General features: G+C 52.0%; 8 protein-coding genes and 1 non-coding gene across 9 annotated transcripts; 2 read left to right on the top strand and 7 right to left on the bottom strand.

Annotated features, from left to right (window-relative positions):
- Positions 1-235: 235 nt before the first annotated feature.
- On the bottom strand, positions 236-348 carry tL(AAG)1. Its single transcript has 2 exons — positions 310-348; positions 236-281 (listed from the first exon to the last, which is right to left on the bottom strand). It is a non-coding gene (tRNA).
- Positions 349-627: 279 nt separating this feature from the next.
- Positions 628-1,601, top strand: AFUA_2G14620 (uncharacterized protein; the record flags this gene model as incomplete). The annotated part of the gene is made up of 2 exons (XM_077804210.1): positions 628-1,343; positions 1,449-1,601. Exons 1-2 carry the CDS (start codon positions 738-740, stop codon positions 1,599-1,601), a joined length of 759 nt encoding a protein of 252 aa, XP_077660372.1. The 5' UTR covers positions 628-737.
- A 54-nt stretch (positions 1,602-1,655) lies between these two features.
- AFUA_2G14610 (putative oxalate decarboxylase) lies at positions 1,656-3,308 on the bottom strand (the record flags this gene model as incomplete). The annotated part of the gene is made up of 5 exons (XM_750700.1): positions 1,656-1,777; positions 1,831-2,456; positions 2,501-2,771; positions 2,888-2,949; positions 3,028-3,308. The coding sequence occupies 5 exons, from the start codon at positions 3,306-3,308 to the stop codon at positions 1,656-1,658; spliced, it is 1,362 nt and encodes a 453-aa protein (XP_755793.1).
- Positions 3,309-4,690: 1,382 nt separating this feature from the next.
- On the bottom strand, positions 4,691-6,616 carry AFUA_2G14600 (putative ab-hydrolase associated lipase; the record flags this gene model as incomplete). Its single annotated transcript, XM_750699.1, has 1 exon — positions 4,691-6,616. One exon carries the CDS (start codon positions 6,614-6,616, stop codon positions 4,691-4,693), a length of 1,926 nt encoding a protein of 641 aa, XP_755792.1.
- A 543-nt stretch (positions 6,617-7,159) lies between these two features.
- AFUA_2G14590 (sugar porter family MFS transporter) lies at positions 7,160-8,919 on the bottom strand (the record flags this gene model as incomplete). The annotated part of the gene is made up of 4 exons (XM_750698.1): positions 7,160-7,863; positions 7,917-8,378; positions 8,435-8,763; positions 8,822-8,919. The coding sequence occupies 4 exons, from the start codon at positions 8,917-8,919 to the stop codon at positions 7,160-7,162; spliced, it is 1,593 nt and encodes a 530-aa protein (XP_755791.1).
- A 1,940-nt stretch (positions 8,920-10,859) lies between these two features.
- On the bottom strand, positions 10,860-13,444 carry AFUA_2G14580 (putative manganese ion homeostasis (Fr)). Its single transcript, XM_750697.2, has 2 exons — positions 12,840-13,444; positions 10,860-12,787 (listed from the first exon to the last, which is right to left on the bottom strand). Exons 1-2 carry the CDS (start codon positions 13,188-13,190, stop codon positions 11,117-11,119), a joined length of 2,022 nt encoding a protein of 673 aa, XP_755790.1. The 5' UTR covers positions 13,191-13,444; the 3' UTR covers positions 10,860-11,116.
- A 326-nt stretch (positions 13,445-13,770) lies between these two features.
- Positions 13,771-16,333, bottom strand: AFUA_2G14570 (cation diffusion facilitator family transporter). The gene is made up of 5 exons (XM_750696.2): positions 15,857-16,333; positions 15,752-15,798; positions 15,604-15,690; positions 15,208-15,528; positions 13,771-15,155 (listed from the first exon to the last, which is right to left on the bottom strand). The coding sequence occupies exons 1-5, from the start codon at positions 15,933-15,935 to the stop codon at positions 14,091-14,093; spliced, it is 1,599 nt and encodes a 532-aa protein (XP_755789.1). The 5' UTR covers positions 15,936-16,333; the 3' UTR covers positions 13,771-14,090.
- Positions 16,334-17,319: 986 nt separating this feature from the next.
- Positions 17,320-18,983, bottom strand: AFUA_2G14560 (dihydrodipicolinate synthase family protein; the record flags this gene model as incomplete). The annotated part of the gene is made up of 2 exons (XM_750695.2): positions 17,320-18,724; positions 18,777-18,983. 2 exons carry the CDS (start codon positions 18,981-18,983, stop codon positions 17,417-17,419), a joined length of 1,515 nt encoding a protein of 504 aa, XP_755788.1. The 3' UTR covers positions 17,320-17,416.
- Positions 18,984-19,815: 832 nt separating this feature from the next.
- Positions 19,816-20,802, top strand: AFUA_2G14547 (uncharacterized protein). The gene is made up of 5 exons (XM_077804209.1): positions 19,816-19,976; positions 20,026-20,079; positions 20,139-20,276; positions 20,329-20,454; positions 20,513-20,802. Exons 1-5 carry the CDS (start codon positions 19,883-19,885, stop codon positions 20,614-20,616), a joined length of 516 nt encoding a protein of 171 aa, XP_077660371.1. The 5' UTR covers positions 19,816-19,882; the 3' UTR covers positions 20,617-20,802.
- Positions 20,803-21,403: the final 601 nt, after the last annotated feature.

Below are 21,403 nucleotides of genomic sequence, written 5' to 3'. Positions count from 1 at the left end.
CGGAGACAGGAGAGCCAAGACCCCTACGCAGACGGAGAAAATGTCAAACGGAGAATTACCTAGCCATCTTGGCATGGAGCATCCACCAGAGTGGTGGAGAAATATCAAGTTTCTTCACAATAGTCATCCGTCATAATATCTGATGTGGAGATTGATTGTGGGGTAGCTCACTATGTAACTAGTTGGGGATCGTGCTGACAAAGAATAAAAAAAAGGTAGAGAGCAAAAAGATTACTGACAAGAGTGGGATTCGAACCCACGCCATCATACGATGATGAGGAAACTCGAAGAGTTTGATATTAAGGTATACCTTAACCTCACGCCTTGGACCAACTCGGCCATCTTGCCTTGATGTATTTATTTAGCAGATAATTGAAATAATAATACAACATTTGCAATATATTAATATCTGTTGGAGCTGTTAATCAAGACATTCTTCTACACCAGAGTATACCAAAAGAGCTTTATCTTAGATGAATTAGAGATTTGAGGATATACCCAAAGGCAAAATACCTCACTGGCTAATAGCAATGGCGGTACACTTAATACTCCGTAGTAGCAAAGCCACAGCCACCTCGTGACAAACGATGAATAATAGCCAGTCGCAATGTATATTTCTTGCTGGAACCAGGCCGTCAGCAACCAGGCAGCCATATTCCAGAACACATATCTTCACCATCATCTGTCTCCTCATCGATCATCAGCAACGCTAGAAGAGAGACAATAGGCTACACAAAATGACAAAACCACTTACTGAAATAAAACCCTCGTCCCCCAGCATCACGCGCTCGACTACTACTAAAGCAACGTTCACTAATCTCACCCCCGCAGACTCCATATTCCGCTCCACAGTGGAAAACACCTCCATCACCAGGAGTCCCACATCCGGAGCCCCAAGCAGCGCCAGCATCAGCGTCAAACGCAGCAAACTCCAGTCCTGCACCCTAACCAACTCCTCCACCCGCCGCTGCACTCTCACCAACACAACCCTCCTCAACGTCCCCGCAGCCCGCTCGCTCGATGCAACTGACTCGTCGCTCTCGAATATCCGCCGCCTGCGACGGAGCGAGATCCGCGCCAGCGCGGTAAGCGATAGTGCCGTCCGGCGGAGCACGGTTGTGGACTCCACCGTGAAGCAGTCCCTCCTCTGGCGGAGTAAGCTGAACCACGTGGACATGTTCAAGAGCAGGGTGAAGAGGGCGGTGCTGACGGACTGCGAGGTGAGTGAGTGTGTGGTGATCGGGACGGAGTTCAAGGGGATGCGGTTAAGGTTTGGGGTTTGGAAGCATGGGAGGTTGGTGGGGAGGGTTGGGGAGGGGGAGGTTGTTTTTGAGGAGATGGATGTAAGTCCCCTTTATCTTTGGTCTGTGGGAGGAGAGGGGGGAGGGAGGGGGGGGGGGGGGGGGTTTGGGTGTTGGGTATATGCTTATGCTGATATGCGGAAGCAGGGCAAGAAGGACAAGGCTGTTGCGGCTGCCGCCGATGCAAAGGTGGAGAAGCTTGACTACAAGGTTCTACAGGATGAGAGCGAGTCGGAGGAGGAGGATGAGTCCACTGCAAGTGATGAGGAGGCGGAGCGGCCGCCGCCCTATGCGCCTTGATTTGTTGGTTATGATTATGCCTGACGATATATGATTGTTATGTTACGTTTTCCGTTATCCAGCAACAACATACTGCTTGTCCGTCTTCAACTTGCTCAAGGTCTCATTGCTCAGCTTCAGCGTATCTGCCACGATCTGTCGCGGCGTAGACGCAATCCATTGCCCTAGTGCGATGTCTGATCCTGTTAAGCGTGGCTAAAGACAAAGTGAAAAAAAGGGGGCTACGCACCAGTGAACTTGTCTGCCTGCAACACCTCGAGGAAGAGCAGGTCCTCGTCCCCGGTATTCTCAATATAGTGACTGTTCGACTTAGGAAAGTATCCCACGTCCCCGGCGCGGTAGTCAAACGTCGTGGCCGTACTGGGTGCCGAGAACAGCGTGGCGCGGCCCTGGCCACGGATGAAAAATGCCCACTCATCGCTGGTCGGATGCCAGTGGATCTCGCGCATCCCGCCCGGCTTGACGGTCACGACAGCCGCAGAGAAATTACTGGCGATGGGGAAGGTGACGGGATCCACGATCTTGACGGATCCGCCGGCGACTTCGTGGGCGGGCTGCTCGGAGAAGTGGTACGAGTAGCTCTGCGTTCTGGGGACGATTCCCGCTGCCGTCGAGACGTTTTGGGCCTCGATGTCCTTGGGGGCTGGGGTGCCAGGGAAGATGTACAGTTCGTCCTCGGGAAGGTTTTCGAATGAGGCGATGGGAACACCCAGGTCTTTGGCTAGGACTTCTCTGGGATTGTGTGCAAAGACTTCTGAGGCGAGGAAGGTATTATCCTCGGAGAAGGATCCATCGTCGAAGACTAGAAGGAACTCGACCCCTGTGTTGAAAGCTTGAATGGAGTGAGGAACGCCCCTAGACGGTCAGCATCCATCCACAACGGTGAGTTGGTGACCTACGGAGGGAAGAACCAGACATCACCTTCGCTCACATCGTCGATGAACGTTTCCCCATTCTCATTGACGGCCTGACGGTCAGCGACATCAATGAAAAGGAGGGAAAAACGTACCTGGATACGACAGGATCCATTGAGGACAAGCGACCACTCCGCCGCGACATGCCAATGCAGTTCCCGATACGCATGGGGCTCAAGTCTCATGTCAACCCCGGCCATGGCTGTTGCGTCCGGCATGACGTTCGTGTTTTCCTGTCGAGCCCATCCAGCCCCGTCTTGGCCGAGTCTACTTATAAGCAACGTCCGTCAAGCCGAGAGTACAAACCTACCTATTATGACTGAGCCCTGTGCCAAGTTAGCATGGTCATACCATCATGGAGGTCCGACATACCCATCGGCCACTGCGCGTTGATCGTCTGACCATGATCCGTCCCAGGAGGAGCCAGCTTATCGCTATTTATCTGATCATAGTACGTATTTCCTGCGCTGTCAGCCACTTCTGCGTCCGTTCATGTAGCCCAAACAACAAACATACTCGGTCCTGGGTCCGACCCTCCCCGATCTCCCCGGATCGGCTGCGGATTGTCCACGCCCTCAAAGTCAAGATACACCCCATTCTTGGCATCCTCCTTTTGCCCAGTCACGAGGGTATACTTGACCTCAGTCGATTGCTCCGTGATGGTATTGGAGGAGGAATAGCCGCGCAGATCCGTCGAGCCTCTCAATGGAGGATTCGAAGGCTGGGCCGTAGGGGCTCCATTGGCACAGGGGACAACAAGAAGGAAAGCTTGCAGAATGTGGATAGACTTCATTGTGACTCTGCTTGATCCAGTTCGAAATCGACCCCCATTGCGAGAGCTGAACCCCCTTATATACCACAGTTCGGTGAGAAGAAGAGGGTCAATTTGACAGTCTGTGCCCCTCACCGGGTTCGACAGACAGATGCTCCCTGACTAGTTCAGTCCGGTCCAGGCATTCTCGATTGGCACGGCTACCCCTCATGAGAGAAGATCTTTGGGATAGCAGACAGGCCGAGGACCAGTCTGGTGAGTGGGGGGGGGGAGGGTGAACATTGCAGGCCAATCGGCCGCTTGAGGGGTTGGATAGCCGATAGCCTCTAGAATCAAGAATGTGACAGTAGACATGAGGGGGACTATTGCTCATTCTGAGGTAACAGAAACATCAGTCGATACCTGCAGTCCCAGTTAGTATGTTATCCAGGTTGCCCCCAGCAGTTATAGACATGTACACCTATACACATACTCAACACCAACACCCATACCACATACAATACTATAAAGCAAACACCTAACACAAGTACCAAATACGATCCCACCCCGTCTGTTGCACCGTTCACATAAACTCAAACGAGCGAACCAAGCCAGCCAAGCTACAAGCCAAGCCGACGCATCCCACTTTATCCCGACCCTAACTCAGCATGGAAACCTCCTCCGACCTTGATCTATAACCATAGAATCCGGGATATGCAAGGCCTGCACTTCGCCTGCACTTCTCCTGCGCTTCGACTGCACTGCGGCACGGCCTGTACTTTCCCAGCACGTCACCACATGCTGTCCTATTGCCCTATCGTAGCCATGCTGTAGGACTGGCTGCACTGTATACTGTCGCCAGAATGCATCTCCCCGCACGACGAGTCACGCCCGCCACCAAGAATAGATACACCCCTGCAGGATCTCCACTTCGGTTTTCGCTTCGTAGGCTACATTATTTCCGGTTTCCGGTTTCCAGTTTCCAGTTTCCAGTTGTCACTAGGTCACGGCGCCAGCATCAGGATAGCTACGCGACGGTAGAGCATGAGAGTGAGACGACCATTGGCTATGATGCCCATCCGAAGGTTGAAATGGTATGGTGTCATACCCCCGCGTGAGGGTCTATCCTACTCGACAATGTACCTGCTGAGGGAAATACCTGGCTACCGGCTCCTGGATATATTGGGTGTACGTATGCTTTTAATCCTGGTAGCAAGGCGAGGTTAGTCTGGTCTGTGGTCGTGCGTTAGGCAGCCGTGTTGATTCCATTCTGTGTGGGGCTTGGTATCGACGGAATGATGAGACTGGGGATAGCTATAAGTCTATGAATTAGATACGCTGTACATATGCAATGTCTAATTGAACATCAAAGCCTGCCAGAACAGTCATATCTCATCACCGTCAGTCATTCGTGAAGGACCGTGTCATGAAACACCCTTTGGAACCCGGCAGCACTTCCGCGCCGCCTCCGGCATGGTCCTGTATATAACATCGCGGACCTCTTGACCCACTTGCTCCACCGCATCCATGGCCCACAGCACATCTAGATGCTCATACTCTTCAATCACTTTGGAATGCACCACCTGCACATGCGGCTCGCGTCCGCTGTGCAACCGCTGGAGGAGAGGCCGGCCGTCGACCAGCGCATCTGACCCCGCAACCCACAGCGCAAACGGGGGCGTCTGCGGCCCGTACCAGGCGGTGTCAGTGCGCGAGCCCGGTTGGTCTCCGTCGCGCTGCAGACGGACATCCTCCTCCATCTCGGCGAGGGTCTCTTCCATCGTGGCCAGGATGCACCGCTGCGTCGCGAAGCAGCCCTGACCCAGCCACCACCGGATCGTCTCGCTGCTGATATACACTGGCGCGAATTGGAACATGCGATCGCGGAGTCCGCGATCCCAGCGGACGTCGCTCCAGCCGAACAGGTGCGCGAAGACATGATACCCCAACGCCCCGTAGATGCGGGGATGGAGAAAGCGGTGGACGGTTATCATGATGGGGATGAATGCGTGGATGCCGAAAATCGTCCGGAATATGTCAGGCGGTATAACTCGCATGAACCGAAAGTACACCCTCTCGATCAACGGCCCGGCATACACGGCCGGTGCGAGGGCACAGAATACAGATATCTTCTCGCCAAGTTCCGGGCGGTGGTGCTTGGACAGCGCCACAAATGTCTGCGCGGTACCTTGCGAGTGGCACACAAGCCCCAGCTTCTCAAACCCGGTCTCAAACAGGACCCGCGAAACAAGCGCGGTCAAGTCCAGCACGCCCATCTGCCGGATGTTCCACGTCCACATCCGCGGATCACCAGTCGACAGCGTTGTATGCTCCGGCGTCATCCCGCAGCGATTGTTGCCTAACCAGACGTCGTACCCGGCTTTGCAGAGATAGAAAGCCAGGCTGTCGTCGTCGTTCACACAGAACGCACCAGCACTCTGCAACAGCCCATGAACCAGCAGAACAGGATACCTCTGGTTTCGACCCGAGGCATTCGGCCTTCTCCGCCCAGTAAACACGTCCGGGCCGCGGGGCCCTCTCTCCTCTTCCGACAACGGCGTGTACTCCTGCGGGTTAAAAACATGCCACAACGTAATAATAAAGCCATCCTCCGTCTGGACTTTGAACGTCTCGACATCGAGCCCTACCCGCCGCGCGTAATACCTAACATCACAAACGAGCAAGTCCGGCCCGCCCTCCAACGGCGGACACTCATCCGGCGCCTCCTCGTCCACATCCCGCTTCGCCTGCCGCCGCTTCCACCTTCTAAGCTCCTCCTCTCGACTCCACTGTCGCTCGCGCTCCTCGGCATAGAATTTCCGCCGCGCGTGAGGATCCTCGCCGCGAATCCTCATCCGCAGATTCTCCAGCTGCCTGCCAGCGAAACCCACAAGCGCACCGATGACAACAACCCCCAGAAACAACAGCGACAGAACGAACGAGACGCACCGCAGCGCCACACAGCGCACCGTGAGCGCAAGCGAAGGCGGACTGTACGAGGGAAGCGGTGGGAACAGCGGATGCGCCGATAGAGCGGTGTCGGGATGGTATCGTGGCGGTGGCTGCGATTGCGTCTGTGCGTCCCTCAGGACTCCGTCCGCGGCCACTGTAGTCACTGCGGACTCGACCTTTTCGTCCTCGCGACTGGTCCGCAGGTTCCTGAGTTCCATGTCGGGGCTGGAGCGGAGGAGGTTGCCTGTTGCTTTGGGAGTGGGAGGTCGGACGTCGATGGGGTCCGGGTCACTGTGGAGGAGGATCCTCGATGGTCGATTGTGTCCTGAAACATCGTTATCCTGCTGTGTGGGTTCGAGGCTGGTGCGCCGCTCTGCGATGCGTGATGCCATCAACATGGTGTCAGGGGCTTGTGAATGTGAATGTAGTAAAGACTGCAAAAGGCCTCATTTTGGCCAGGGCCAAAGATGGAAGAAGGAAAGCTGAAGTGAACAAGTGACCACAGAAGAGGTCATGGTGAGCGTTGATCCGGGATGTTGGTCATCCCCTTTGAATACAGCGACGATGATCACGCACGGGCTCCTTGGTGATTTCCGGTTCCAGAACTAGCTTCAGGAATTTTCCATGTGAAACTTGGAGAGCGGGCCCCGTTACGGAGCCAAGCAGCCAATCATATTCCGCTTCCCCAGCCATGCGCTCATAGTGCCTGACCCAGCCTGAGGCGTCCATGGGATATGGTGCGCTTCGATGACCCCTGAGAAATAAAACATGTTTTAAAAGAATTCATGAATACGATGTAAGATTTCCAAAGAATGATCTAGTGATCTATCATTCACTAATATATCAGTCATCACAATCCAGGTATCTCCATATGCGCCGTAAGAAGTGCCAATGAACCAAATATGCATGCTCCCAAAAGGACTAGAGGGAAAGAAACAGATTTACGCCTTCTCCAGATGTTCCAGCTTGTGCTTCTCTTGAGCATCAGCCTCAAGCTGAGAAAGACTGGCCTTCTGGTGTCCTTCGGCCACATCCCGGACATCGGTGAAGTGGACCGTGGGGACGAAACCACTCGACTTCCAGGCCTTGGAGACCTTGCCGTACAGCTCGTCGACTTGCTCGAGAGAGAGACCCTTGGTCTCGTAGATGCAGGTGTACACAAAGACAAACGCGATGAAGCAGAAGCCACCCCAGATGAAGAACACCTTGGACTGCAGGTTGGCATTGCCCGGGCCGCTGTTGACCATGTAAGGAGTCGCGTAGGCGATGGCCCAGTTGAGCAGCCAGTTGGTGGCGGTGGTGATGGAGAGACACTTGGCACGGGCCTTGAGCGGGAACAGCTCCCCAGTCACAACCCAAGCCACCGGTCCCCAGGAGCAGGCGAAGAAGAAGATGTAGATGCAGACGAAGGCGATCAGGACTTTGTTGGCCACGTCGGACGAGGTGGCAGTGCCAACGATGGCGACGATAAGCTGGCTGACGCACATGCCAAAAGCTCCAAACATCAACAAAGGACGACGACCCCACTTCTCCACCATGTAGAGACCGGGGAAGGTGGACATCACGTTGACAATGTTGGTGATGAGAGTAATGATGAAGGGGTTGCTGATGCCCGAGGCCTTGAAAAAGGTCGTTCCGTAGTAGACTAGACACACATATGAGCTGTGAGTTCGAGTACGAAAAGAAATGAGGACATACAGATGAAGTTGACACCGGCCAACTGCTGCAGAGCCTGGATACCGCAACCGGTAGCCAAACGCTTGCCGATGGTGCCGCGAAGAATCTCGAGGTAGCTTGCCGTACCCATGCTGAGCTCGTATTCATGGTTGGCCTGGATCTCGGACAATTCCTCAATGAGAGCTGGATCGTTGACATCCATGCGGCGAAGGCGGGATAGCGCCCTGGCGGCGGCCTCGTGCTTATCCTTCTTGATGAGGAATCGCGGGGTTTCGGGAAGAACCAGCATACCAGTCACCAGGATAATAGCCCAGGCAAACTGGATGGCAACTGGAATCCGGTAGCAGCCGGTATCCATACGGTCCTTGGTGGCATTGTTCACAATAGCGGCAATCAGCAGACCAAGGGTGATGGCCAGCTGATAGGCTCCGACGATGGTCCCGCGAATCCACTTGGGAGCTGTCTCGGACTGATACAAGGGAACTGGTCCCGTCAGCACACGGCCACCAGGATGGACAAAAAGATGATGAGGAACATACCAGTCGCTGAAAGAAGACCGACGCCGAATCCGGCGAAGAATCTGCCCGCGACGAACAACGGAATCGCAGTGGCGGCGGTCTGAAGGATGACACCAAAGCAGAAGACGCCCGAGTTGATAATCATACCAAGGCGGCGTCCAAAGTAATCGGCAACCGGCGCGGCGCCCAGAGCTCCGAAGAAAGTGCCAGCAGACAACAGGGAGACGATCATCGACGATTGCGAGGATGTGATATCCGGGTAGTTGTCGTCCGGATTGATGTAGCCGGTGGAGAAGAGCTTGCGCCAGTATGGCATGGCAAGGATGCCGCTGATGGTGCCGGTATCATAGCTATGTGCAGTCCTCTGGTCAGCGGTTGTGCCAAGGTCAGTGAGGCCGAGAGACTTACCCGAACAGAATCCCACCAAACGCAACGAACAAACCAATGATGATGGCAGGAGCCGCGGAGCCCACTGCATCATCGGGCTTTCTGATCATGAAGCCCATGATGGAAAATCTAGTCTAGTAGTGCGTGCAACGGACAAGTGATATGACAAGCAACCCAAGAGTATAAGAGTATTTAAAAAAATTGTCGTTATGAAACAAGGTCCTGAAACAATAACACAATAGCAGGTGAGGATGGAATGGAAGAGAAACAGAGGTCAAGGGATTGACGATCACCCGGGGTATGGAAGAGATTATATAGTCCCCAAGCCGGCTTCGTGAGAGTCAACTTGTGTGAAAAGGAGAACCTGGGGATAACCCCGCCATATCCACCGAGACAAAGCACGACGGCTGGTTGGCCGCAACTAGACTTCCTGGCGCAGTTAGATTTTTTCAAAACAACGGCCATTCCACGGGAGAGCGCCGCAGCAGGGAGCTGCGTGTCTGGATTTTGGCCTCCATTTTCCCGGCCGTGTCTGGAGTCTGGAGTCCGGAGTTTCTCTGGAGGAAAACGGGGACTGGAGGAGGTTCACCGTATGGGATGCCGAATCGGTCAGACGCCCGTGGGGACTGGAGGACACACACGAGGCCGTTTGCATTCGGAATGGGGAAGTCGCCCGAGGTGGTGAGGCATCATTGGCCGGTGGCACAAGGTCAGACCGCAGCTGAGACAGAGAAAACAAATAGTCGGTGCAGTCGATGAATTCCAGAAACCCACTCGGTTCGGGAACACCGAACGATTCATTGGCTGTTGGGGTTGATCAGCTACGTCGATGGCGCTTTTTTTTTTCTTTCTTTTTTTATTAGGGACCCCTGAGCCTGAAGGCTTGACCGGTGCCAACTTCCTGCCGGGGTACACTTTGAGACCGGCATCATCCATGTGTGGCCAGAACCAGAGTCAAAGTGAGACAATCTGCACTCGCACTGTTTGACTAGGTCCGTTCGGCTGACTCTGCTGACTGGGGAAGAACAAGCGACAGAAGGCCGAATGCGGGACCTGGAGAAGTGTTGCTAAAGTGAGGTGTACGCAGTCGAACAACAGACACCGGAGTCGGGAAGAAAACCTGGAGATGCCGGAATCGGGCAAGATTGTCGGCTCGCCCTCGTGCCATTTCGGGCCAGTTCTACCAGCACGATCCCGGCCATTTTTCGGCCAAAATATCCAATGATCCAATTTCCACAGCTGTACGTAATAATAGAACCCCAAAATAAATTAATTGCCAGGGAAAAATGATTTCAGTGGCTTGGCTTGACTACTGAAGATCAAGTCTTGTTGGGGTCTCCTCCGTGGTCGAGGCTACGAGCTGAGACAAGAGAAAATTCTCGCATCTGACTGACAGTTTGATTTTACCGAATTCGGGGCCTCGACGCAGATTCTCCCTTACTTGTGGCCATACAACAGCACGGAGGGGGGCAAAACGAGACTCTGTAAAGTAAACCTTCAATTTCTGTCATCCACTTAGGTGACCATAAACCATAATTCAATCTCATGACAAGGCTAGGATCTGGATCAATCTGAAACAGTCAGAACTGGTTAAATGAGGGAGAGTAGAAACAAATAGAACCTCAACCATGGGTTCAACAATTTTGTCTTTTCCTGCGCCACGGAAATTGTGGATTCGTTCTGATCAGGTTACACGAAGATACCCATTGGTTTCTTACAGAAATAGTAGTATGCTGGCTTGATCACTTACTTACCTTAGACCAGGTACTGTGTCTCTGATTAATCACTCACTCACAGAGACGTAGAACAGACTACTGCAGGCGCCCCACCAGGGTGTAACCCTACAAAGCGAGGGATATCACATCTGTTCAATACTGCTTCAATTCACCCTAATGATTGATACATACTCAGTCCCTGTCTTCCCTCACCCTCGTGGTGGTTGGTTTCTTCCCATGACAAGTAGTCTAATATCTAGATTGGAGAATCCGTCAAGCCACAAAACAAGAATCACCAAGAAATCACGATCGTCAAGGCCAAACACTATTTTAAGTGATCTCTTGCCGCTACCAGAAACCTTGCAGATCATTCATTTCCACTGACGTAAACCGCTGACTTGGGTTCGGGGTTTCTGGCCAGTATTTAGATGTAAGAAAATATGCTAAAGTGGCCGGGCAGCTCTTGTCGATTTCTAGGTACACTCAAATGCTATTGCGTACAGGTGTCCTGAGGATGAAAGTTCTTTGTATGAAATTATTACCCTCAATATCATTATACTATGCCTGAACAAAGGACTTCTTTTCTATCAAGGTAGCCGAATTACCACCGCCAGATTAAAAAGAAGTACCATGCCAACACGACGCTGGCCACAAACTGCACCGAACCAATGAGCTCCCTTCTGATTCTGGCAAGAGCTGAACGGCCAGCCCCGGGTTTCCGCCGATATTCATCGCGCGACGGTCTCCACTTGGAGTTCTGCTCGGCCTCGTACTCTGCTAGTCCTGGGTAAGCATCATGGTAGGGCTTGGGCCGGGGCGGTGCATTCACAGCGCGACTGGCTAGACCGCGCGGTGACGGAAGTGTAGAGCTGGACGTACTGGAGAATGGGGGAAGAGAGGTGACCGATGGCGAAGAGTTGTGCAAGTCTTGTTCGGAGAGAGGTAGGACGGGATCAGGTGAGGTTGGCCGTGGGAAGTACAGCACCAAAACAATTGCCCGGATGAGAAGGATGGCCAACGTAAATCCAAAAAGAGCCCCGTAGTGGATGAAAATGCCCAGTTGATCGGGCAGGAGGCAAAGATGGTTCTGAATCGTAGACGAAGAGTGCTCTCTCGGCCTCCCCGTTGTCAGGTCAATGGGATTCCAAAGACTGGTGAGTAAAAAGCCCGGGTGACGGACGCCCATTGCCCAGCTGAGGCTCTTCACAGTGATTTCCTTGGGAGAGCCACTGAATTCGCGGTGGGAGATCTCGCAGTAGTCATGGTCGTCGCCAGAGTAGACCTGCACCAGACTGGACCCAATCTTGGAAACAAGGTCTTTGGAGATGGTCTGTGTCAAAACATTCTGGTACTGATAGCCTCCACCAAGCCTCAATGCGTTCGGTTCGTCCTCCTCAAGCTCCCCATCTGATGAGGGTGGATAGCGTTCTCTGAGAGGCCCACACGGTGTAGCCGGCCTGCGGTACAACGGCACATGTGTCAAGAGAATCGTCGGAAGACCAAGAGCTTCCCACTGTGGTTCCTTGACGATCGCATTTTCCAACACTTGCACTGCGTCGTGTTTAAAAAGACGGCCTTTGCTCGCTTGGGTCTCATTGCGCAACATCAGCAGTTCCTCCGTCTCGGCCTTGGCCATATGCCGAGGCACTTCATCGAGGAAGTCCTTCGCCTCCCTCCAAATACGCTCGTTAGGCTGCTCTCCATCCCCCGCTCCAGTCCCGGAGCTGCCCGTCCGTGGATCGGGCTGATCCATCGCGCTCAATGAAACCGTATCGATCGACACAAACGTGTGGTTCCCGATTACATCGACGCGATTTCCTGGACCAAAGAATGATTGGAACCGATCACGCACGGGTACCTGGACACCCGACCCGAAGCCCAGGTCATGGTTGCCCGGTAGGCTGGCAATCATCCGTCGACCTCGCGGCTCCGTCGACTGCCCGTCCCCCTCATGGAACTGATCAGAGAAGATCTTGACAAATCGATGGTATTCCTGCTTCCAGAAGGAATCTTTGTATTGCTGGTAGCGCTTCTCAGGGCTCGTCGTCGATGATGTTCCCCACTCTCTCCCTCCGTCAAACAGGTCGCCAAGGAATACGACCGAGTCGGGCCCTAAACTTCTTTGGATAGATGTAAAAGAGCGGCGCATATACTGGTCCGTGTACCTGACCGTCAAGGTCGAAAGTGGCCATGGCCGACCGGGGTAGGTATGGGGATCGACAAGTTGAGGGTCGGCTATAAACACAACATGATGCGGTGTTGCATCCCGAGGCTACCAAAAGCTAAGCACTACATCAATACAGCGATACGTCCAGAACACTCACCCACTTCTCCCACTTGTCCCAGACACACTTGTCCAGACTCTCCTGGAACACAGTACGTTCCCCCCACCACAGCGTCCAAAACCACAGGAGTATCAAAGCAAACGGCACAGTAAACACACGCCTCACGAATCGCCAGCAGATCTTCTGAAGTCCAGCTCCATTGTAATCGATTTTGGCCTCGCTGAGTGCTGCAGGCATTCTCCCCTCGCGGAGATCCGTAACCCACGTTCTGGCCCACAGCGGTAGCGCTTGGGTTAAACGTCCGTGAAGATCGGTAGGCTCGGCGAAGCGACCGCGGCGGGTCGATCGATACGCATGGGCACTGTCACTGCGCGGATAGGAGTAGCTCATCGTTGTGTTGTTGAGTCAAGGAGATCAGCAGGTGGCTTAATGTGCAGGCTGCATTGCTCGAACTCGAGGCTCGGTAACACAAAGTGAAACAGAAGATTTTGGCGGCTCAAACAGATAAGGGTATCATGCTGCAAAAAATGCAAGTAAAGGAGTGTAACTGATGAGTAGGATGAAAGGGCAGAGATATACAAGTAGGCCGTGGTTGGCAACGTTATGCCATCTCGTTCGTCGTTGGCTAAGGAGACCTCGACGGGACAATAATAGTATCTAGGAGCGAAAAGCTACGGGCGCCAAGGCCATTGGCATTCCTGATTTAGTAGGTAAGCAGTGCCGCCCTGAGGCCGCGCGACCGGGTGTGGGTAGATGAATAAGCATGGAGGAAAGAGCCCACACGCGCCCCCAGTTGACGGCCACCCCACGAATGACAAACGGCTTCTGTGGCCTGGAACGCTGCAGGGCCGACAATATGCGCAACTCAGGTTGTCTGGGGCGGACTATTTTGTGCATGGGCAAGGTGTTTACAATATGTGTCATATGCTTGTACCTGAGCAGCCTATGAGTCATCAGGAGAAAAGCGAAATCAGCCTTAGAGATGTTCCATTTCAGGTTGATAAGAATGTATATTAGGGACATTGAAATGGACGTCCAAGATGCAGTTGAAACCTGTCAACTGATGTAGTCACCCATAGTCCATCATTCAAAAGGACCATCCGAACTTCAAATGGATCTATAAGGGGTAGGATGGTGGTATCGAGATAACGTGTCGCGATAACACAATGGTAGGTAGGGTATGGAAAATAAGGGATAACAGAAGAACATGCTTTTAAGGGACAAGGAATAAAACGCCAGGCCAAACATAATGAATTGGTTGCACATGAGGCATGAGATCAAATCGATTATCTACGACTTCTTTGGGCAGCATTGGCCCTTTTGGGCGCATTCTTCGCCGCATTCAAGAAGACACGCCTGAGGATCTCCGTCCCGGACACTTGGGGCTTGACTTGGCAGCTTGCTGGACCCTGAGGGTTCATCATTGCTTCCACGAGACGACGACGGAAGCGCTTGAGTGTCCTCCGCATCGCTGTCCGGGGCGAACTCGGGCTGGATGGTGGACGAATGGATTCCATAGGCATGTAGGCATTTCCTCACCTGCCTGGCAAGACGCATGTAACGCTCGGATCCTTCACCCTTGATCTCCGTGTCTACCTGGATGTGGATCGAAGCAACAAGCTTAGTGTCACTGAGTTGCCACACATGCAAGTGATGGGATCCGATGACGCCAGGAAGACGCTCGATATCTTCTTTGATGTGATCAATACTCAAGCCTGCCGGCACTGCCTGCAAAAGGATGCGAGACGCGGCCTTGCAGAGCGGAATTGCAGATGCAAGGATGATCACTGTTATCAACAGAGAGATACCAGGATCGACGTAGAACCGCCATGAGTAGTCGGTCAGCCAAATGACTAAAGCCGAAACGATCACACCGATATTGCCAAGTGCATCGCCCATCACATGAAGGAAGACCCCACGCATGTTAAGATCGTGTCCATGTCCGTGACCATGCTTGCCTTCCTTGGGCTTTGGTTGCGCGTGGTTGTGGGACTTGTGGATGTCGTCATCACCAATGGGTTCTTGCCGCTTATAAGCTGTATCGCTCTCATCGGTGTAGTTGGTCGCTCTGTCCTTGCTGCCAAGAAGATTCGTTCGCTCCGACGGCTGGCCGTCCCCTTCGTCACCTTCTCGCTGGTCACTGTCCGATTCGGAAGACACGTCATCGAAGCGATTCCGACTGGCAGCAATGATCTCCTGTCTCATTGTAGCTGGATGAACCTGGATGTCTTCAACACCCAAGATACCACGTCCAGTTCCCGTGCTGTACCGACGAGAACTGCGTTGAGAGTCCAGAGTCCGGCGCTTCCGTGAGAAAGGAGAAGATGGTTCGGTCCCACCGTTTGCATCGTCGCGCTTTTGATTCAGTTAGCCAGAGGAGTGTAGAGAGTGGATGGGGAGTATTTACAGTAGCAGTAGAAGCCCGCTTGTCCGCCACAGTAGTTTCCCCATGACCATGAGCAAGCCCTTGTTCCGCCGCATCGACATCTTCAATATCTTCGTTTGAATGGTCATCTGCATGTCCATGGCCGTGAGAGTGGTCATGAAACAGGACGAGACCAAGTATATTCGAAAGGAGGCCCAAGCATCCAACAGTGCAAACCAGCTTCGGATTCTTCACTTCCTGTGGCTCGACGAGTCTCTGGATTGCTTCGAGGAAAATGGACAAACACAACGCAACGAGGAAGACACCGTTCACCAGGGCACCGAGGGTTTCCGCACGTTGCCACTAATCCAGAGAAAACGATTAGCCTTGCTCTTGTTGATCTGATCGCCTCGGCGAAAGAGATGGGAGAAATCCTACCCCGTATGTGTACATCTTTGACTTGGTTTCTTGATTTGCAACCTTGACAGCCCATAATCCGACCAATAACGATATGACATCATTCAACTTTGCAGAGTCAGTATGTGATCCACCATCTCAGGTAGTCTGTTCAGAATCAAGCGCTCACCATATGAAAGGAGTCAGCCACCAGAGCGAGTGAATGAACCGAATACCCTATGAATGGCATCAGTCAAAAGACACATCTTGCGCACGGGGACGAGAGCGGGCAAACCGGCTATTAATTCCAGAAGGAAAAATGCGGTGTCAATGACCAGCAGGATCATAATCCTGTTTGTTTTTGAGAGCCCCATGATTGCTATAGCCTTGCGACGCGCACAGTGGCGCGATTATCGGTAGAGAGAGATAGATGATGCTGATTGAATAAGTGTGACGGGGCCGACCCAGGTGTGGCAGATACCAAACACACCATCGGACGAGGACTAAAGCAGATGATAGAGTAGGAACAATGTGACAAGAGAAAGGATAGCTAGATGAAAAGAAACGCGACAGCGGCAGGTATTTCAGGAAGGGAGGAGAAAGAAGGGGAGGGGATGTTTGGAAGGATCGAAAGAGGGATGGAGTTTCTGGCAAAAGACTGACGCATTTCCGTCTTACTGTCAAACTAGGCGTTGGTACGGCGTACTATGGGTTTAGTTCGTAGGAGGACTCCGTAAACGAATTTGTCCGATCGGTCCGATGTGGCGTTGTTGTCATTCCTCGTTAACAGCGGTCCAGTGTAATTGCTCCGTACTTTATTTAAGAATGTGCACTACGTAGGTACTGTGTATTCTCAAGATTTAGACTGCATTCCTCTCCTTGTTTATGTGTCGCGTCGCGTACTCTTTGATGCCGCATTATCCTTTGGGAGGATTCTGCATCTTTCTTTTCAGGGTATGGAGCAGAATCTTCGTCAAAAATTTCTGGGCGCTATGGAATTTAGACTACATCAAAAGACAAGATATGCAACTAAAGTCATCCTAGAGTGCGGTAGTGTTCTTTGCAGCCCACATATCCCCACTACTGGGGCCTTCAGCTTAGAATCAAAGACGGTCAGTGGTAAGTGATGATTCTCAGCATCCACCGTTCATATACTCCGTATACTACTGATACGGAGTAGTCTAGCCGTAGTTACGGAGTAGTCCGTTAGTGCTATTTACGAGGTGCCATTGAGATGAGTGATTATCAGCCCTTGAGCTGCCCGTCCAATTGACCTTCTTGAATCAAGAAAGTCGTCAATCCCACTTTGTCTCGTCAGTACAGCCAAAATTCAAAAGCTGCATGGCCCGTTGCATGCAGCATCCTGCAACATGCATAACCAAGAACCTCAAAGGGTTAATTAGCCGTCATCTTCTGTTAAAAGGCTCATTTATTGTCTTCGTATGGCATGATCACATTCTGATAGAACCATGTGTCTGTTTCTACTTCGAAGAATTGCACCGAGTGAGTTACGAAACAAGATGTCCTGAGAGATATGATGAGCTTGGTTTCTTGGAGATGTCTCGACAGACGATGTCATCACTACCAAGAATCGTGAGCCGTTGTTGGAATACACACGGATCTTCTGCAACAGATCCAACACCAATAGGTGGTCGTTCTGGTATGGAGTACTTGAAGATCCTATTGGACATACCCCAGGAAAAATGGCTAGTCATCATGAACAGCTCGACCATATGATTGAGCAGCAGTGGCTTTGGACCAGGATTGCCGAGTTTTTCGGTGACCGAAATGCCCAAGACTGATCACATGTGCTCAGCTGCCTTCGCGTTGAGAGAGATTATTCCCTCCCCATTCCCTACAGTCGCTTCTCCAACTCCACCACCTCCTTTAGCCCCTCTGCACCACTCTCTCTCTTTTCCTCCTCTTCTGTCCCCCGCAATGGCCTCCGGGCATATCCTCCGTAACCAAACCATACTCTCAATGCACTCTTGACAGCACCGACCCCGCCCTGGTTAGCCACTCGATCCGCCCTCGCAACCACCCCCTGCAGCCTCCTCGCTTCCTCCATCTCCCCCAAATGATACAGCTCAACCAGTCTCACACACGCCTTAGGCGCAATGTTCGCCAATCCCGCAACTACTCCCGACCCACCACCCACCAACGTCTGCAGTGTTGCATCCGCCGAGCCCCCAAAGCACATAAACCCCGAACCCCGCTCTGCAGCCGTTGCAGGCCTCACAGCCGCAACAAGCCGGTTCAGCTTTCCCATATCGTTACAGGTAAGCTTGCACCCCACGAGATTCGGTTGTTCCGCCAGCGACACAAGCGTCTCCGCGTCGATGTCCACGCCCATCGCGATATACTCCGGAAAGAAGGTCCCAAATAGCACAACAGGAGTCGTTCTGGCAGGCTTGTAGAGAAGATCCGGGGCAATTCTAGTTCTCCCATGTTCATCGGAGCCGTCCCCATTGACAATGATTGGTTGCCTGTCCTGAATGCCCGTCAAAACCTCCAAGGCAAAAAACAGCTGACCCAGTTCGACGAACACAACAGCCGCCTCCGAGCGACTAAGGGCTTGCGGCGCTGCGAAAGGGGGAAGGATCGCGGTGGTTTGCTCGTGAAGGTTAGACTGGTGCGCGCGCGTCTTGCCTTGCTGAACAAAAAACTCTCCAAGAGCCCTGAAGCTCCCATGAATGCGTCCACTCTCTCCAAGATTGTAGGGGGCAAAGGTCACGAGATAATCGAGCTCGTCTCCACCCACAGGCTCGCCCGACATGCCACCAGATGCCAATGCCTCCACGTACTTCTCCAGAAAATTCGGTAGTCCCCACTCTGCCGCAAAATACATCGGTTCCTGGTATGCACGAGAGAGAATGGCGCCCGCCAGGAGGACGCGGTAGATAGAACTGTGGAATCGCTCTCTCCATCGAACCCACAGTGTAGCGCCGTCCGGCTGGTCATTTCGTATTTCATCCTTCAAGCCTCGCCCTTCTTCGACAAAGATCTGTTCGGCACATTTGGCCAGATGCTCAAAGTCGCGCACCTGTTGGAATTCGCTGATCGACGGTTTGCGAACGGCACCACTCAAAGTAGAAAGGGGGAACGGGTCTGGGGGTAATTCTTCTTTCTCAAAGCTTTCAAGCACGATTTTTGTTGCGCGAACCTGGAGATTCACGTGTCATTCTTGATCTCCTGTCTAATATTGCACTACTTACCGCCATCAAGGCATCGTTGAATGCCAGGATTTGCCTCTGCGCAATAGTCCATATTACCTGAGGAGCATGGCATAGCCACACACCATGCAACCGCCTGCATGCTGAAGCGCAGACCACAACTTCTTCCACAGTCTCGAAGTGATTCAAGATTTGGATTATGATCTCGGGGACCAGCGTTGAAGCCATATCGAGGGGAAGGGGTGGCATGGAAGAAAGATGAAAAAGTTGGGTGCGTAAACCTGTTCACACCAGGTGAGGATGTCTGATCGTCTTCAACCATGGCTCACTTGCTCCTTGACGCGGTTGGTGTTGCTCGACCCTTAGTATTCACCGACAATGGTACTTGCATTGCCTCAACAAATCACATAGAGATTATCTGCGCAAAGCAGAAGCATACTGCTGATGATGTTGCATGATGGCCAGGGATTTATACAATAGTAACAAGAAAAGATACAGCAGAAAGCAGGAAACACCTGTCTTACAGATATCTAGAGTGGTATCTTAACTACCCAAGGTATAAAGTGTGAGTTCATCTTTGAACCATCTGACTACTTCAGAGCAAGATCAAGTGAGATTGACTAAGCTCTTGTCTTGACAAACGAAGGAAGCCCTTTAGGCGTGTTATCTGGCTTTTAAAAACGATGTCAATTGGATTTTCTCCCGCTACCCTCTGTTTGGAAGCCTCATCTGTTTTGAACAAAGCTATATTGTAGCATATTATGCCTGTAGTACGAATATATCTAGAAATCTGAGGGACTGTGTTCTTCATCTTTTCACAAGCTGTTAAAGTAATTAACCATATCTCAAAGTCCAACAGAATACCTGGTAAGTTTGTATTGTGAATAGGGAGATAAACCAGTTAATTCACCTTCTGCTCACTTCTAGGCCCTTCATAGTCTCTACCTGCTTTCAAAGACATTCACTCTACTGGGAGCTTTGCCTTCTTCATCACTGTTCTCACAAGACTCTGTGTATAAATACAACCTGCACCCTCCACCCATCACATCTTCTTCTTTCTCTCACCCACCCACTTCTTCTGCTATCCCAAGTTCCTTTATCATCAAAGCACCAAGCGACCATAAGCTGTACCGACTCTTTCGTTCAGGATGAAACTACACGCCCTTATCCCGCTCCTTTTTGCCCCTCTTGCAGCTTCGGCTGCTCTTTCTGGAGTCCTCAATGGAGTGGTCGACACCAACAGTGAGCTCTCCTGCTATAATACAGAAATTCGAACATCTAACAAAGCTAGACGATGCTACTCTCGCCAACGGAGCTCTTGAGAATTTTGCTACCGACGCTGATGGTGAGAGCCTTTTTGCCTGAACCTGTCTTGACTCATGTGACTAACTTCTTTTGCCTCAGTGACTACCCACAAGGCCAATTGGGACGATGCTACCACTCGTGTTTGTGGCAGTCATGGTTCCTGTGGATATGGTGAGCTTTGCGTCAGTGGAAAATGCGTCGTCGGAATCTTTCCTAAGCTTGAAACGCGTGACGAAGGTGAGTATCCCTCACAATTTGTCATACCATATACTTACGACTCGTGTCTCAGAAGCCAACATCGACACTGAGGGTGAGCCGCGTCGCTGCAACAACATCAACCTCTGGTGCCCCCCTCATCAGTTCTGCTACCGCAGCGTTTGTGTTAGCATTGGTGCTCTTAGTGCCCGTGCTGATGGTGAGTACTTGTTCACTTTTGGTGGCTATTCAGCCCAGCTAACTCTTCTTCCCGTCAGCGGTCTTCCATGAAGAGACTCGTTGCCGCATGAACATGGATTGTCCCCCTAGCCAGTCCTGTGTTCGTGGAGAATGCCGCCGCAGAATCCCTCCAGTGGCTTGAGTCTACTCAGCCCACCTGGGGTACGCTCCTATAGCAAGGTCTCATCGAGACATAAGGTTTCGTACTCATTTAAGGGAGGGTACTGGATTTATCTCTCAACGCAGAGACTTAAAGTGCAATAGCACGCGGAGGCTCTGCGAAGTCTACCACAGCTAGCGTGATAGCATTTACGAATTGATGACTTTTTACAATCATTCGCCACTTGTAACTCGGATCTATTGATCATGAAACATGCTGTAAGAGACTTGAGCCTTGACATCCACGCCAATGTTAGTGTGCTAAATCAAAAAGACCATGTGTAAGCTTAGTTGTTGAAGACCAGATGTTGGACAGAGAAACCTCAGCCCTATGCCCGCTTTATGGCTTGTCTGAAGTGAGACTTTGAGTAAGATGCATGGAAGGCATCACGTCAACTTGATTTCCTGAGCATGTCTTGTGTCTCTTTGCTCAGACTCAGGTGCGCAATGTATGTCCGCAACTGATTCAACTCTGTACAATCGGTAGCTGCCACAATGAGATCTTAACAGTGACTAAAAGAAACACTGATGGAAGCCGACCACAAACGAGACTCCATGATCCAAGACACAAGGAGAATAACTGAAATCCTGAGTAAGGTCACGTTTCCCAACTAGGAATACCAAGCAGGCTCTCCTACTGGGCAATGATAATCCATCAAGATTCAAGAAGGGGTTGACCAGGGTCCAGAGATTGGACAGTGATACACCACACATGGGCCGTGGCTTGCCGCTTGCGTTTCAGCGCTAGACTTTGGATGGTGGGGTTCTCA

Source organism: Aspergillus fumigatus, chromosome 2, assembly GCF_000002655.1.
Source record: "Aspergillus fumigatus Af293 chromosome 2, whole genome shotgun sequence".
Taxonomy (NCBI): Eukaryota; Fungi; Ascomycota; class Eurotiomycetes; order Eurotiales; family Aspergillaceae; genus Aspergillus; species Aspergillus fumigatus.
The sequence above is the reverse complement of the archived record's forward strand: the minus strand, read 5'-3'. Positions and strand labels throughout refer to the sequence as shown.

Bases quoted from the DNA above. Each gene is read 5' to 3' on its own strand.
- AFUA_2G14580 (XM_750697.2), bottom strand. From the start codon at position 13,190: ATGAGCTACTCCTATCCGCGCAGTGACAGTGCCCATGCGTATCGATCG. The intron at 12,788-12,839 runs GTGAGTGTTCTG...AGCTTTTGGTAG, and splicing joins GGGACAAGTGGGAGAAGTGG to CCTCGGGATGCAACACCGCA.
- AFUA_2G14570 (XM_750696.2), bottom strand. From the start codon at position 15,935: ATGGGGCTCTCAAAAACAAACAGGATTATGATCCTGCTGGTCATTGAC. The intron at 15,691-15,751 runs GTGAGCGCTTGA...GACTCTGCAAAG, and splicing joins TGGCTGACTCCTTTCATATG to TTGAATGATGTCATATCGTT. The intron at 15,156-15,207 runs GTAAATACTCCC...CTGAATCAAAAG, and splicing joins AGCGGGCTTCTACTGCTACT to CGCGACGATGCAAACGGTGG.
- AFUA_2G14547 (XM_077804209.1), top strand. From the start codon at position 19,883: ATGAAACTACACGCCCTTATCCCGCTCCTTTTTGCCCCTCTTGCAGCT. The intron at 19,977-20,025 runs GTGAGCTCTCCT...TAACAAAGCTAG, and splicing joins TGGAGTGGTCGACACCAACA to ACGATGCTACTCTCGCCAAC. The intron at 20,277-20,328 runs GTGAGTATCCCT...CTCGTGTCTCAG, and splicing joins GCTTGAAACGCGTGACGAAG to AAGCCAACATCGACACTGAG.